We start from the raw sequence: 16207 nt of genomic DNA on the forward strand, positions 1-16207 counted from the left end.
AAATAGTTCAGAATTTATACAATACAATCTTAACATGACAATCTCCTTGTATTATGTTACGTGACACTTACCCTATTATACACGGTCTGATAAATATTAATAGATGATTCTTTATACAATTTTCTCCATAGAAGAAAAGAGTTTTTCCTGTGGAATAATGTCAACTCTTAAATAGTGGGTTGGATTTGTTAATCCAATATGAACAAAAATAACATGAAAGTAAAAATTAATTAAGGTACGTAAATTAAACCCTACTTACTCCCCTTGTCTAAGTTTTCCCTATGAAAACTGCAAACTCTCCAATCAACCTTGGATTTCCTTACTGACTTAGGCATTGGAGTCTCTCACAAGAGCCGTGTAAAACAGATCTCTTTTTTGAAATGCAGTCTAATTTCTTTGTTCAACCCACCTTCATCTTCAATCCATCTTCGTGGAGGTATTTATATAAGATCATTGTACATCCCAACTCAAATCTTACAGCCATCAATTAAGACGATGAATGTGATTCTTGTCTTTTTCTCTTTTCTGTAACCTCTTGTTCTTGGGTACCCCTGGTACCGTGCTTATAAAATCTCTTTTTCCTGACCAAAAAAAAAAATTAAGACGATGAAGACTAGACATATAAAAGATAATGTTTTTATCACTCCGATGACATATTAATGAAGTGGGTGTGAGTGTAATCAAATATCTCAAATTTAAATTCTACCAACACTTTATAAGTCGAGTTAATCGCATTAAATTTTATTTTTCTTGGGACGTGATTTACCCATGCCTACTTGAAATAGCAGTAAAAAAAGATATTTTATCTTAAAATAACATTCATTACAAGCAGTTGTAGGTTACTCTCATTATATATATATATAATTTGTTTTGGAGAAAATACATAGGGATGGCAACGGGCCGGATCTGGACCGGGTCTGACCAATACCAGATCCAGATCCGTTTTCATATACTAGATCCAGATTCGTGGATCTGAAAATTTTGGATCCAGATCCACATCCGTCAGATCCGCGGGTCCACGGGTCCAGATCCATGGATCTACTATTTTTAAATTAAATTAAAAAAATTTCACAAAATCAACAACATCTAATTTCCATAATGAAAAATATAACACAAAATATTTTTATCTAATTACTTTTAGTTTTTATTCTTTTGAATATAATTTATTTATTATTTTTAATTTAATTATATTATTAGTAAACTAAATATAAAATATAAAATATATATATATATATATAATAAAACGGATCCACGGGTCGGATCTGGGCCGGATCCGGATCTAAAATTTCAAGATCCAGATCCAGATCCGTTTTCAAAACTAAGATCCAGATCCGTCGGGTTCAAAAAATTGAGATCCAGATCCGTAAAAATGGATCTGGATCCACGGATCTGGACCGGGTCCAAGATCCACTGCCATCCCTAAAAATACACATCCGAATTAGAGGACTGAAAAGATCAATTGGAGCTACTACTCGCATTTCCAAAGAGAGTAAATAATCCAAAATATTTAGAATAATTCCAACTTCTTATCAGATTTGGAAAGAGTGAGTCGACTAGCCCAGGCCCATATCAAAATATCTCGGCCCATTAAAAATACCCAATAATATAGTCCAATATTTTCTTTGTGATTTTCTTTCGAGGGGTATTTCCCCAGGCCCATTAAACACTCAACAATCTAGTCCAATATTTTCTTTTGTGATTTTTTTTTTTTTTGAGGGGTATTTTCTTTTGTGATTATAAGTTGAGTTCCTATATTTTCTATGTTACACGGGAGCAGATATTTACCCTCTTGTAAAGTATCAAATTAGCAAACATCTAAGAACATACATTAGAGTTTGAGGGCTTGGGTGTTTTCAGATTTCATACTCAATGTTTTATTAATGAAGAAGTAAATTTTAGAAATCGTGTTACGATAGACACAAACTTGAACAAATAGATTTAAAAGGCGTATAAACAATCACTAAAAAAAAATTATGTGACAAACCTAAAATCTTTAGCCTCAAGTATTAACTACAATTACCGCTAAACCAACATATGTTCTCTTTTAGAAGTGCAAGCAATCACTTTACCAAGTAAATTATGCATCTGATCTAGACTTTCTTTTGTTATCTTCTGTATGTAAGAATTTCTTTTACTTTATGAAGAGTATTGCAACTATTTACATTGTATATATTTTTATTGTAAAAAAAAAAGTCAAATTGTAGGAAAAACATAAGAGGATATAGAGATGGAAATCTTGATAGAAAGCGATAGCAAATAAGAAAGAGGCGAGAATGAGGAAGTAAGACCACAAGTTTGAGATTTTTGCAGGCAAGACCAAACATCTCAAGCCAAATGGCAAACACATTAGATTTGTGGTGGCCACATGGCATCTCAACCAGCCAATCACAGTCCACACTCCTATCCTAAGTAGATAACCCCCATTCATCCATACATTTAACCTCTCTGTTCCTCAACTCCACACACACCACACACACATCCCTGCAGACAGAAATGGCCTCTGCCTGTGCTTCATCAGCCATTGCTGCTGTTGCCTTCTCCTCCCCAAGGCAAGTTTCTCTCTCTTACTGCGCTGCGTTTTAGCGATAAACGAATCTAAGTAGCCTGCCCATGATCAAGAATCATGAACAACCATGATGTTTTTATGATCAAGAATCATTATCTTTATCCCTAGCATATGTATCATCTGAATTCTTCACATTGTAACCCTGCATATCAATGAAACTTATGATGCAGCTCACAGAAAAATGGATCAATTGTGGGAGCAACTAAGGCCTCTTTCTTTGGAGGAAGAAAGTTGAGAGTAAGCAAGCTTACAGCACCTTCCGAGCAAGAGATCAGTGGCTGTCTGCGCAGCAGCTGATCCCGACAGACCTTTGTGGTTCCCCGGGAGCACCCCTCCCCCATGGCTCGATGGCAGGTTTGCTTGCAATCCCATATGCAGCATTTTTGTTTGCATTATGAATCATACTTGTGATATCTAATCTGAATCCTGCTATGCAGCCTTCCTGGAGACTTTGGCTTCGACCCTCTCGGCCTAGGTACATCGTCAAGCATCAGTTAGACCTAGAGATATTGGCTGCACCAATTAAAATTTAAACTGATTTGTAATTTTTCTGTAGCGTCTGACCCGGAGAGCTTGAAATGGAACCAGCAGGCGGAGATCGTTCACTGCAGATGGGCCATGCTGGGCGCTGCCGGTATTTTCATCCCTGAGTTACTTACCAAGCTCGGCATTCTCAACACCCCTTCGTGGTACACTGCCGGTGAACAAGAGTACTTCACCGACACAACGACACTCTTTGTTGTCGAGTTGGTTCTCATTGGCTGGGCCGAGGGAAGAAGATGGGCAGACATCATCAAGCCCGGATCTGTCAACACTGATCCCATATTCCCCAACAACAAGCTTACTGGAACCGACGTTGGCTACCCCGGTGGGCTGTGGTTCGACCCGCTCGGATGGGGCTCCGGATCACCAGAAAAACTGAAGGAGTTGAGAACAAAGGAAATCAAGAATGGAAGGCTGGCAATGTTGGCAGTCATGGGAGCATGGTTCCAACATATCTACACTGGAACAGGACCCATCGATAACCTCTTTGCTCACCTTGCCGATCCTGGCCATGCCACCATATTTTCTGTAAGTGAAACATTACAATTTCAAGCATCAAGCATTAATGATACCTATCGCCACTGAAATTTGGCACAACAAATTTCATTAAAATTAACAGCTGACAATGTCTTCACTATAAAATGCAGGCTTTCAGCCCTAAGTAAGAGAAGCAACAAAGTCGATAGCACAAGTGTGGGGCGTACAGCAGCAACCAATCATGGAGGGAAGAAGATATTCTCACTTTGTTTTTCCAATTAATGTTGCATTGTTTAGATGTGTACTGCTACATCCTTATGTGTGTAGAGAAGAGCTTAAGCCATGTACAAATGCCTCCAAGAGATCTTAAATCCACATCATGTCCATAAATATACCAATATGCATGCATGATGAAGACAGTTCATTGAATCTTCAATTAGTCATTGATGGTAGAAAATCATAAAAAGAGCATGCATGCTGATCACGTACAATTTGAACTACAAGTCCTAATCCTCGAAATGAGCATCGCAAATACGAATAGACAATTAATCATTAATAATACCCAAAAGTATTAAAACAAGAGGGACCTGTATGACAATGTTACTTTATAAAAGGTAATATACACACAACAATAGATTGCATCTTGGAAAGCCTAGGTCTTGTATGAGTTAACAAAGAGGTTTTTTGCAGAAAACCAATGAAACACTAACCAGAAGTTAAATTTCAGGCGACCTGGCTTCATGATCTTGAATGCTACTAATCTGACTTTGACAGTAGGCAGTTGAGGCCATGTGCATCAACTTTAGTCATTAAATAGCTGTGAATGACAAGAGGCACCTTTCAAATTTCATAAGTAGATAGCAAGACCAAGTCCATTTGAAAATTACCTATACATTCATGCAGGAGTTGAGATTTAAGTGAAGCAGTTTGATGTTAAGTTTCAGATGGACGGCAAGTAATCTATTTATGGAATACTCATTTTCATCAGTAATTTCATCTTTGCTAATGATGTTTTGAGTATTTCAACAACTAGGGTTTCAGATAATAACCAAATAATCTTGAAATAGTCGAGTGCCTTAAGCAAATCTGAATTATTTATCAATTCAAACCATATTGCCATTACTTGGTGCATGGTCTATGAGATGATCTATTGATGGTATTACATATTACTATGAATCAACTATTTAAAACGTTCAAATCATTTTTCGCTTGTTTATAGAAAAGATGAAACCAAAACAAGTGCATTATTGCATATAGGAAGATAGAAATCATCTTGATACTTCTAATTTCTAACTTACAAGAGCAGCACATTACAAGCCCTTGATTATATTAATAAAATGTAGACAGCAATCCACTTGCAAAAGCACTTCTGAGAATTTAAGGTCATCAAAATGTAGTGTTCAATCGATCCCATTATTAGATTGAATTTTTTTTATCTGTCAGTCAGCTCAGAATTACCGCACAATAGACCATGTATATTCTAGCAGGAGAAATATTATATATATATATATATATATATACAAACCCAATAAGAAAGCAGCCTATGCAAAATAAAAATAAAAATGGGAGTCTATGTGCAAAGACAAATAATCTTTGATTAATCTTGTAGCTATACAATACATGCAATATAGATGCCGCCACGCCACACCTCTCTTGCTCACTCTTCTCTTCTTTCCTTTTATTCTTATGCTATTAATTCATGTTTCATTCTAGCTTACTGTAACCCACAACTAAATAAATCTGGAAGGTAACAAGTAAGTTAAATCATAATGGAACTGAACCAACCTAAAATCTATATTTGCCTCGGAGCATACGTATCTCAGCTTGACGTGCAAGTGCTTATGGTCTTCTTGTTCAGTTGATTCAAACAAGCAAAACATGAAAATTGGATCAGTTTCTGAAACTATGTAACTGATTATCTTTTATATGGAAAGCAAGAACCTAGAACTATTCAATAAAAGAAATGGTTACAAGGGAGATATCCTTTACAATTGAATACATGATGCTTTATGATTATTTTTTCTTGGTGATAAAGCACCGTGAACGTGTAGTTGAAAAGTGGCAAATATAGCTTGAAAGCACAAAAACTCTCAAAGAGCTTCTGTTCTTCTGAAGAATGTTTGATCAAAATACTTTAAATCAAAGTCACTATAACTATTTCAAATCAATATTGATATTGCAAAAGTTTCAAGGCACAAAATGAGCGTAAGTGATTGTGTAAGCTTTATCTCTACTTCACTAGGTTCTCTAAATTTTCAGTTTTATTACAGCATTGAGTTGGTTACCTAGTCTCCTTTGGCAATGTCCCTATATTTGCTTCTTGCTATTCATTTTTATAGACTAAGCTTCAACTTTCAGTGAAAGTAGCCTTAAGTAAAAAAAAACATTACAGTGGAAATTTGGTGTGGCACTCAAGCTTGCACGTTTTAAGAGTACTAGTTCTTGGTTGATATGGAAAGAGAATTTAAAATATATATATATATACTCCCTCCGTCCCTAAAATAACTTCCTCTTTTTCCATTTTGGGACGTCCCTCAAATAACTTCCTCTTTCTTTCTTTCCATTTTTGGACACCTACCCCACCACTAATAATACTTTATTTATTCTTACTTTTCACTTTTCACCACTCCCAATACTAATTATAACACTTTTCACAACTTCCAATAATAATTATATCATTTTTTCTCCACTATCAATACACTTTACAACTTTTCATTAAAACCCGTGCCGTCCCCAAAGAGGAAGCCATTTCAGGGACGGAGGGAGTATATATATATATATATATATACACTAATCTTAAATATATAAGTCAAATACTTAGTTGATGATGGAAAAAAATCACAGAGCAAACTGTAATAAGATGCTTGAAGTTACATGACAGCTTGACACAGTTCTATATTATAGGACAATTCAGCAAAGCTGAATCAAGTTCAATCTTAAACATAAACATCAACTAGATGAACGTCTCAAGTGAAGAGACGAATGCCACCACTCAAGGTTTATTCACAAATAAGCCACTCAAAGTAACCAAGCAAACAACCCAGACAAGCCCCAGTCACGCACTTTTTAGTGCCTTTAAATGATAGTAATAAGATGAGCCGCGATTCTCCACATGAAGTATTCAGCTTTCTTAACCTCTTAGCTCTCCAGGTAAATCCTTTTCACTATTCTACCATCATAGATTACAAGATTCAGTGATATAACCAGAAACTTAGTGTATCTGATCAAAAGATGACCCATGATATTTTCCAATAAGAAGTAAGAACCACCACTTTCAAAGGCTTAAGTGCATCACGCTCTGCAGTTTTTATGAAGGTGAAGCTATGGTGCACGCCACACAGCGTAACAAATTGGGGTGCATCATTGTAGTAATAAATTACGAATTCTACATCATTTGTCAAATACAATTAAATTCCTGCGTTACATCAGCAAATTCAGCAATTGTTTAAGAAATTTTCAGAAAGATCTAATCCACACTCATTTTCTCAGAAAAATCCAGACCTTTCAGAGATCACATCAAGAAATTAGATACATAAACCAATTACTAATTAGTTTTAGAAAATTCAGCAAAAAGATTTAGAGGAAAAGCACCTCAACAACAAAAGCTTCAATAACTCGAGAAAGATAAATAATATTAAAGAGAACGAGAGGAGAAAAGATCCAGATAGGCAGCAAACAGAAAGTAAGCATCATTCCAGAGAGAGTTCCAGACATTACAAAGCAACACATATTGCCTTTTTTCTTGCTCAAAGCCCAAATAACATGCCATAAGGGGGCATTTACTTTTCATGATTGATACAATACATGATTAAGTATACTTATCCTTATTAATTTATCCAATCTCAACCTTGCAATGAGATATGAATTGAGCAAAACTAGCTCAAATGATAAAAATTATCAAGGGCCTTGGGATATCCCAAAGTTTCAATTTATCTTAGTAAACAATGGATTACCCTATACTATTTTTATCTATCTAGGCCAATCCTCAAACTTAAACTCCCCTTAAATGAATAAAGGAAAAATAAAATGAGCCAAAGATGCACAACACCTCAACTTTCAATAGAAAAAAAAAAAAAAACTCAAACAAGACACCAAACTAAACTAGATAATACATTCAAAGTCGGATATCCCAGTAGAAACTTCAACCACGTATTGCAATATCTAATGCCACACAAACTTCAACCAAAAGAACTCACATCATAACCAACAATGCAGAAATCGTAAAAAAAGGAAAAAACTTTAGCGAACCCAAACACCAAAAAGACTTATCAACAGAAATCTATATCAATTTTGTAATTTTAGTTACAGCCTAAGAGCAAATCCCACAGTCATATCTCTCCGTCTCTCGTCTTCTCGAAGAATTATGGATACATACAGATTACATTTTACATAAAGCATGCTACAAACCCGAATGATGTTCAGGAAGGCGGGGTGGGCGGGGTGGGCGGGCGAACCGCTATCTGAACCGGAATGGGGCGGCCAGTTCCGGTGCCGCCGCAGCTGTTGCAGGCCATCCGGCCCGAGCCAGGCGCAAGCCCGGCAGCCATAATCGCCGTCGGACCAGCGGGTGCACAAACAGGTGACCCTGCCCGTTCCGTTGCAGGTGGAGCATCTATTAATCCGGCCGGAACCCATCATGGGGTTCTGATCCATGACCTGTTTGACGAGAACAGCCCCGGCCAAAACGCTGAGGCCGGTGGCCAATTGGGTCAAGACGATGGGGCCCATAGCTGAGTAGATGAGGAAATGGGGAGGAGAAAGGAAGGATTTTGGGGAAGGAATAGTGTGTAGGCCGGAGTTATTGGGTGGAGTGGTGGTGGTGGAGGAGGAGTACACGTAACTCGGCGTGGAGTTGGTGGTGTTGGGCTGTTTGGAGTTTTCTCAAAGATTTTAGACTGCAACTCTTCACACTTGTTAATATTCATTTTGTTTGCCGATCCCTCATTTGTCGTTTATTTAGATTTTTGGTGTCCAACTGAATTCCTAAATTTTAGTCACCAATTCAATTTCCTCATCTCACGATACACGTAACTGTAACTTTAGCCAAACATCTCTTGCTGCAAACAAATTTTGATATCTCACCCTTATATTTCTTTTATAATTATAAAAGGTATTTATATATACTCCGTCCCATTATATATGGCACCTTGTAAATTAAAGAGAAGAATATTATGTGAAAAAAGATATGTGGTCCACATATTTAAGTTTGTGTTTAGGGGATTGTTATTTATTCTTATTTTATCAATATATAAAAAAACTTTATTTCTTTACTCATTAATTTAAATCTAAATTCTGTATTTAAATTTTTTATTTCCTAATAATAACCGTGAATTGCATAAAAACTGATGGAGTTAAATTATGTATTTAATTGAAAACTTTTCCTATTAAAATCGTGAATTGACGGACAGAGAGGTGGGTGTGGTTTCTACCACAGTTGGTGTTGCTACGCCGGAGAGGGGCACGTAGCAACAAGGGGTTGCTGTTGTCATCAGAAGAATGAGGGGAGGATGCTTGGCCGTGAACGACGGCGGCGGCGACAACGTGAAGTCGTTGTTGTCCGTCCGGCAGGACGAGGGAGCGAGAGAGAGGGAGGCAGGGGCTAGGTCGCGGCGGTGGTTGGTTGTCTTCACATGGAATCGAACGAAAAAAAATGGGGATTTAAGACTCGGTTCTTGTCAGAGAGGCGTGGCTAGTGTTTTTATCTGTATGTGAGATATAGAGAAGGTGAGAGGCGTGGGGCGAGGTGCTAGAGAGTGGAGAGCGAAGCCGGCGGCGGCGCTCTTTGATAGAGAGAGAGGTAGAGGCGGCGGTATTTTTTTTCCGCTGATTGAAAGGGAAGAGAGTCGACACATGATCTGGGTTGAGTGTCTGTCTGTGATAATGGAGGAAGAGAGAGGAGCAAACAATAGGAAATAATTAGTTTGTATCATCAACTTCGATTTATTTGTTTTATATGTTTCAAACTTTGAAAACTTATTTAATTAGGACCAATTTAAATTTTTTGGCTCCCATAATCACACCGAAGTTGTGACAGTAGCTATGGAACTATAAAATAGAGCATAATGTATTCTACATTGAAGGAGATTTCCAACAGTACGTAGTCCATCGTTATTGGATCACCAATATTAGGGCTGTCAATCGGTTCGGGTTCGGTTACCCGCACTCGAACCCGAAATTGCCATATTTCACTAACTGTTTTCGAACTGTTTTAAGAGTTCGGTTACCCGATTCGATTATTTGGGTATCCAAAATATCCATTTTAAAAATTAAATACAAATTTGTGGAAGTCTTTCTCAAAGACTTCTCCGCAAAGAAGCAGCAAACGCTAGTCCTCCAAATACGCGACTTGGTTTACGAGATGGAGGACATCATCGACGTCTATGTAATAAATGCTGCAACCGACAAGTCCAAGAGCTTCTTCAGCAGAGTGGTTTTGGCTAAGCCGCCAGTCAACCTCCTCGGCGTTGACCAAAGATTCCAGTCACTCCACAGCTAGATCGAAACTTTCAGGGATGCCTCTTCCAACACCTCTCTTGTTCAACGCCCCAAACAAGTCCTTCATTTTTTCTATTTTGTTCCCTCCTTTCTCATATACTCTGCGGCTTACGGAGGCAGGCGAACGACGTCGGGATTTGGGAACACCAGAAGAGCCGAAGAGGGAATGGGTGAACAGTGAACTGACGGGGAGAGACGAGATAGAGGCAAGGGTTCCGCCTAATTTTTAATTTCTACTAATTAATGAATTAATAATTAAAATATATATAAATAATTTTCGGTTATTTCGGTTAACCCGTTTCGATTATTGGGTTAACCGATACCCGAAATTTTTCTAAAAATGATACCCGAAACCGAACCGATAACCAAAAAAATCGTTTATTAGATACCCAAATCCGAGAATTTTGGTTCGGTTAACGGATTATCCAAAACCCGAAAACCAATTAGACAGCCCTAACCAATATGGTTGGAGTTGTGCCTCAAATTTTGCATTGGTGCATTGATACGGACAACAACTTATTCTCTGTTTTTCTTTTCTGGCAAAATTTGTCCTCTAATATGTCAAAATATTCATCCTGACATGGTTGATAATAGCTCAAGCACCACTTGAACGGTTCTTATTCTAAAATGACCAAAAATTGACGCAAACTTGACATTGTTACTGTTTAACTTTCAGATGCGATTCCGACCACATTAGTAGTCGGAGAACCATGGATGCCTCTGTTAGAAATTTCCTCAGGGTGAAGAATACATTAGGCTTTGTTTTTGTGGCTGGTTCAATATGTCAAATGTAATTTTAGCAAAAGAATCGCTACTTGCCACAACTCCAGCGTGATTGTGACACTTCTAACCTTCGAAATTTTTTAAACACACCATAATTAAACTGAAATTTGGCTGAAATTTCAGCCATAAACTATAACTAAACCTTATTTTTATATGTATTGGATTACAATAAAAACTATATTAAGACGACCCACTCTCAACAATTATATAATGTTTCTTATATGTATTAGATTAAGGTAATTATATTAAGAAAATCTATATTTTTTTATTCCTTGTACTTATATTTTTCATTATCGCTGCCATTGACAAGGCCAAATCAATTATATTAAGACAATATATATTTTTTGATTCCTTGTAATATTTTTCATTATTCCTACCCATCGACAAGACCAAATCTGACACAGGATATCATTTTTGTTTGTCCTAGTGTTAAGCTCAATTTACCGATCTATAATAACTATTATTATAAAAATTGTTTAAATAAATAGTCAATTGTTGAGATGGCCGAGTTGGTCTAAGGCGCCAGATTAAGGTTCTGGTCCGAAAGGGCCTGGGTTCAAATCCCACTCTCAACAATTATGTTATTTTTTTTCTAATTTTTTGTTATTTTTTGTTTAGTAAAACTGTAAAAGCTCCACATCCATTTACATTTATAATAAATTTTTATTTGACAATTGTGCTACTTTTAGCTTCTACAGTATTTTTTTTTTTGTTTCGTAAAAGGTCAACATCCATTTACATTTATATAAATAAATCTTTATTTGATGCCACTAAACGGCCTATTAACTTTTAATTCGATCTTCTTATAAAATTTAAATTCATGTCATATTTTAATGGGTTAATTACGCTAAAACTCACGAACTATACCCCAATTTCCAAATTTTCCATTAACTTTTTTTTTTATTATCATAAATTCCCTGAATTTAAGGGGATGAACAATTTTTCCATACTTACTAAAAATCTCCAAATTTATAGCTGACATGGCATTTTAAAGTGATCTGAAATATGACATGACATCGCCGGACGGAAATCAAAACGACGTCGTTTAGTAGGAGATAAAACGACGTCGTTTTGAGCCCAAACCTCTCTCTCTCAGAGAGGGGGTGGTGGAATTCGCCGGAAATCGAGCAGCAGCAGTCGAGCCCAAACCCCACTGCTGCATCTGGGAGGCGGCGGATCTGCAGAGATGGTTGGTGGCGGCGGATCTGGTTTTGCGAAGGTGGGGGAAGACGGTGGGTGGTGGAGAGAGAGGGGGCAGTGGAGTCCGCCGGAAATCGAGCAGCAGTAGTCGATGGTGGTTCGCACAGATGGTTGGTGGCCGCAGATTTGGTTTTGCGAGGGTAGGGGAAGGCGGTGCGTGGTGGAGAGAGAAGGGGTGGTGGAGTCCGCCGGAAATCGAGTAACAGCAGTCGATGGTGGTTCGCAGAGGTGGTTGGTGGCGCCAGATCTGGTTTTGTGAGGGTGGGGGAAGGCAGTGCGTGGTGGGAGAGAGAGGGAGCGGTAGAGTCCATCGAAAATCGAGCAGCAGCAGTCGATGGTGGTTCGCAAAGATGGTTGGTGGCGGCAGATCTGGTTTTGCAAGGGTGGGGAAAAAGCGGTGGGTGGTGGAGAGAGAGGGGGCGGTGGAGTTCGCCAGATCTGCGGGGGTGGTGGGGGAAGGCGGTGGGCGGTGGAGAGAGGGGGCAGCAGATTTGGTGATGGTGGTGGGGGAAGGCGGTGGGCACGCGGTGGAGAGATGAGGGGCGGCAGTGGAGTTCACCGGACATGGAGGAGGGGGAAGAGAAACAAAAGTCTTTTTTTTTTCCAAGTGTCAATTTCTCAGTCCAAATAGGCGTCATATCAGCTCGGTATTACCATATATGCGACAAGTCAGCCGGGAGCTTCACCGGAGAAAAAATCATGGATAAATTGTTCAGCCCCTTAAATTCAGGGAATTCTTGATAAAAAAAAAAGTTCATGAAAAATTTGGAAATTGGGGTATAGTTCGTGGCTTTTGACGTAATTAACCATATTTTAATTGAAAACTTTAGTAAAAAAAAAAATTACTTTTAAAATCTCATGAATGAATAGGAAGCCAGTGCAAGTCACATTTTTCTTTTTAATCTCATTAACAAAAAGGAAGCCAATCACATTTTTGTAATCTCCTGAACAAAAAGGAAGCCAATCACAGTTTTTTTAATCTCATGAACAAAAAGGAAGCCGTGTATTTAACAAAGTTATTTTAATCTTATTTTTTGACAATCTATTTGCATTTTCAAGGTTATTTCCCAACAAAGAAAAAGAAAGCCAAACATTTAACAGAATTTATGATGCTCAGAATTTTGCAAGCACAGATCATTAGAAAGATCATGTGCCTTTTACCTTGCAGCCCATAATAATCAGAGTATAATGAAAATTTCATAATCTACCCACAAAACAAGTTACATAAGTAAACAGCTCTCAATAGAAAGATCTAACGGCATTCTGTGTTACATAATGTAAAAGCTAAAGAACAGGTTCTATAATGATCTCACAAAATTCTCTTTCTTGACACATGCTACAAATCAATTAAAAAACTTGTCTGATATTGATGTTGATTCTTGAAGTTCTAATGTAATTCAGATACGAATGACCATCTTCTTGTGTAAACTGGGATTCAAGATGGGATATCTCAGCATTTTCAGCATCAGTAAATATCCGAGGAACACCTGATTGTAATAAAACAAGAAATTCATTCAGGTAGAGAGTATCGGGCGAGATTCAATTTGAATGCCAATTCAAAGTTTACTTCATTAAATTAAAACTATGCAATCAAATCTAGTTCAAAGAAACGACCTAGATACAATATAAATATACTCATAAATAGAAGAACCAAGTTATAACTGTAATAAAAGAAGAATGGGTACTAGTGTTACCATGAAAGCATTCCCTAGCTTCTCCAGCCATAAGTACGGCATCACCACTTCGAAGGAACATTGCAATTGGTGTATCTTCCCTTGATTTTCCCCCAAGAAGGAATATAGCTTTGCAACCCAAACTAATGAGTGAAGAACATCCTTCACAAGTTAAATTTCAGGTGCATGGAGAAATTACTTCAGAGGAAACATGTGATAGAATCATAGAAAGATACCTCATGCTCACAATAGGTTTGCTCCAGTCTTTTTCCATGTCATCAAGGTGCCCGCCAAGCATATCACCTGAATAAATATATGAGTGGCTAAGTTCAAAAGGTGTATATAAACAAATCTCAAAAAATTCAAATATTAGCTGAGTCATTGAAAGTAAAAGCATAAAACATGCCTATTCCAAAATAGTTCACTATAGCAGCTTCGGGTAGGAATTCTTCACCACATGGCATGGCAGGAGCTGCCATCCTTTTAGCCAACTGGCACAATGCATCAGGAATCTTCTTGTGAGGTAGGGAAATGTTATAGCTCCGCTACACGATCATAGAAGTTACTTCATGAGTTCCAAATGAAGCAGAATAGACTATAGAGTGTGAATTCATAACAAAAGGAAATGCGCTCTCATTTATCATTAGCCAGATATAATCCATAGACTTTCTAGAGCATCTAAGGTTACTTGAATTCAACATTTCAAGAGTAGACCAGGCAGCCCCATTACTGAAGCTCACGAATGGATCCCTAAATTTGACAATATAATCGGAGATGTACATCAAAGTTGACACATGGCAAAAGGATAAAGATCCTATGCAGCATGGAATTTGCACACCCAAACCTTTGTTCATAGGATGTGAATTGCAAAAAGGGCCACCATCTTTAGAGGTATATAAAGCCAAAGGGCAAAGGCAATGGACTATTAATCTAGACACTGCATGACACACCAGTGACAACCAAAACTTGTTTCAGCATAACAAAGCTATACTATGCACGTAACAAATACTAGCCATAAACACATCACCAAAGCACTTAAGATCAAGCTTGAGCTGCTTATACTTATCATACTCCAAGCGAGGTGCCTGATTGAAATAACTCGTCTTTAGTGTGCAGAGATAGGTGCATGAAAAATAACTGAGACAGCTACACAACTCAATAGCAATCAAAAAGACTATCGAAAAGAGGATTCTAGCAAGACCTTTGACCAGTCAAATTGCAAGCCAAGAGTACTCCATCTTAACTTACGCAGCAAAACAGAAGCAGGAACTGATTTGCCCACGTCTTTACTATGTGATTCGTTATGTTCCTCAATAAACTTGTACCGGGGAGTACACACATCACTCTGCATAGCAATAAGCTCACTACAAGCATCATCCGGAAGTCTCTCTACTTCTACTAACACCCTCCGCTCATTAGCTGAAACAAACAAATCCTCTATATGGCCATAAACTGCATTGTGGTTTGTTCGATTGGGCGGTTGAGGAAAGCTAGTCAAACTCTCCCTTATCCATTGGCATTGCTCTTCAATATTCAAGGCATCAGGAATAAAATAGAAACCTATATTCGGAACCAAAATCAGAGCATTTAAGAAAATATAAACAGAAAATCTTTCATAATCCAAATGCCAGCATACCTGGCCGACTTTCCAAGCAGAAAATAGGTCGATCAAAATCACAATTTAGTACCGAAACTCCATCCTTAAGTTCACCGTTGTAATTATAATAATCTAAAATTGACTTGAAATCTATGACCTCTGATAAATCCACAGGTCTTGTTAGCTTTTTCCTAAAATTGTCCAAATAAAATTACGAATCAAAACATAGTGGCAGCAGCATACTCTCAGATAACTCACAGAATCCAATTAAGCTATATAGCAAATTAAGTACGGATTGAAAATTAAGAATTTGTACTTTTTGGTGCTATCGTAATAGATTTTGTATTTCTTTTCTGCTTTTCGGAAAGCTGTCCGCTCTGATTCTTCGCTGGTAACCTCTGATCGGTACATTATGAGAAGCAAGAGAAACTGAAATTGGGAATTTGGCTACTCTAGGGTTTTGCAGTAAAAACATTGCATCAAATTAACTAAATGTTGGATTCGGGCTAAAATTAGAGCGACGATAAGGTGTGGCGCAGTTTTTGGTGTTCAGCTGCACCTGCAATGAAATCTTGCCACGACAATGTGAATGGATATTGTTTAAGTTTTTAGTTGTTTGTTGCCGGTACTCCACTTATCCATATTCCCCACCTGGCCACAATACCATTGCCTTTCGCATGATTGAAGCTTTTAAATTTTTTTTTTATCGGACAAAGTCATGTTAGATGTTAGTAATGATTGAAGTCATGATTGAAGTCATGATTGAAGCTTTTAAATACTACTCCCTCCGTCCCATGAAACATGACACAGATCTTTTCGACACGAAAATTAAAAAATTGATATTTTATATGTTAAGTGTGATAGATGAAAAAG

General features: G+C 37.6%; 3 protein-coding genes and 1 non-coding gene across 4 annotated transcripts; 2 read left to right on the top strand and 2 right to left on the bottom strand.

Moving 5' to 3' along the window:
• The first annotated feature begins 2478 nt into the window (after positions 1-2478).
• Positions 2479-3976, top strand: LOC130995627 (chlorophyll a-b binding protein 7, chloroplastic-like). The gene is given in 6 exon segments (XM_057920984.1): positions 2479-2549; positions 2737-2826; positions 2828-2920; positions 3004-3041; positions 3123-3637; positions 3757-3976. Coding segments are annotated over 6 exon segments (810 nt in total). The 5' UTR covers positions 2479-2493; the 3' UTR covers positions 3775-3976.
• A 3872-nt stretch (positions 3977-7848) lies between these two features.
• On the bottom strand, positions 7849-8671 carry LOC130995628 (uncharacterized). The gene has a single exon (XM_057920985.1). The coding sequence runs from the start codon at positions 8312-8314 to the stop codon at positions 7889-7891; it is 426 nt and encodes a 141-aa protein (XP_057776968.1). The 5' UTR covers positions 8315-8671; the 3' UTR covers positions 7849-7888.
• Positions 8672-11358: 2687 nt separating this feature from the next.
• TRNAL-AAG (transfer RNA leucine (anticodon AAG)) lies at positions 11359-11439 on the top strand. Its single transcript has one exon. It is a non-coding gene; the product is annotated as a tRNA-Leu (tRNA).
• A 1800-nt stretch (positions 11440-13239) lies between these two features.
• On the bottom strand, positions 13240-15939 carry LOC130995629 (alpha-ketoglutarate-dependent dioxygenase alkB). The gene is made up of 7 exons (XM_057920986.1): positions 15651-15939; positions 15374-15525; positions 14939-15297; positions 14144-14282; positions 13974-14040; positions 13759-13880; positions 13240-13551 (listed from the first exon to the last, which is right to left on the bottom strand). Exons 1-7 carry the CDS (start codon positions 15743-15745, stop codon positions 13412-13414), a joined length of 1074 nt encoding a protein of 357 aa, XP_057776969.1. The 5' UTR covers positions 15746-15939; the 3' UTR covers positions 13240-13411.
• Positions 15940-16207: the final 268 nt, after the last annotated feature.

Source organism: Salvia miltiorrhiza, chromosome 7 (assembly GCF_028751815.1).
Source record: "Salvia miltiorrhiza cultivar Shanhuang (shh) chromosome 7, IMPLAD_Smil_shh, whole genome shotgun sequence".
Taxonomy (NCBI): Eukaryota; Viridiplantae; Streptophyta; class Magnoliopsida; order Lamiales; family Lamiaceae; genus Salvia; species Salvia miltiorrhiza.

What these genes read in the sequence shown, in the direction of transcription:
- LOC130995628 (XM_057920985.1), bottom strand. Translation starts at nt 8,314, where the DNA reads ATGGGCCCCATCGTCTTGACCCAATTGGCCACCGGCCTCAGCGTTTTG.
- LOC130995629 (XM_057920986.1), bottom strand. Translation starts at nt 15,745, where the DNA reads ATGTACCGATCAGAGGTTACCAGCGAAGAATCAGAGCGGACAGCTTTC. An exon ending in CTGCTTGGAAAGTCGGCCAG is followed by an intron (nt 15,298 to 15,373) that starts GTATGCTGGCAT and finishes TTCCGAATATAG; the next exon opens with GTTTCTATTTTATTCCTGAT. An exon ending in TGCAATTTGACTGGTCAAAG is followed by an intron (nt 14,283 to 14,938) that starts GTCTTGCTAGAA and finishes ATGATCGTGTAG; the next exon opens with CGGAGCTATAACATTTCCCT.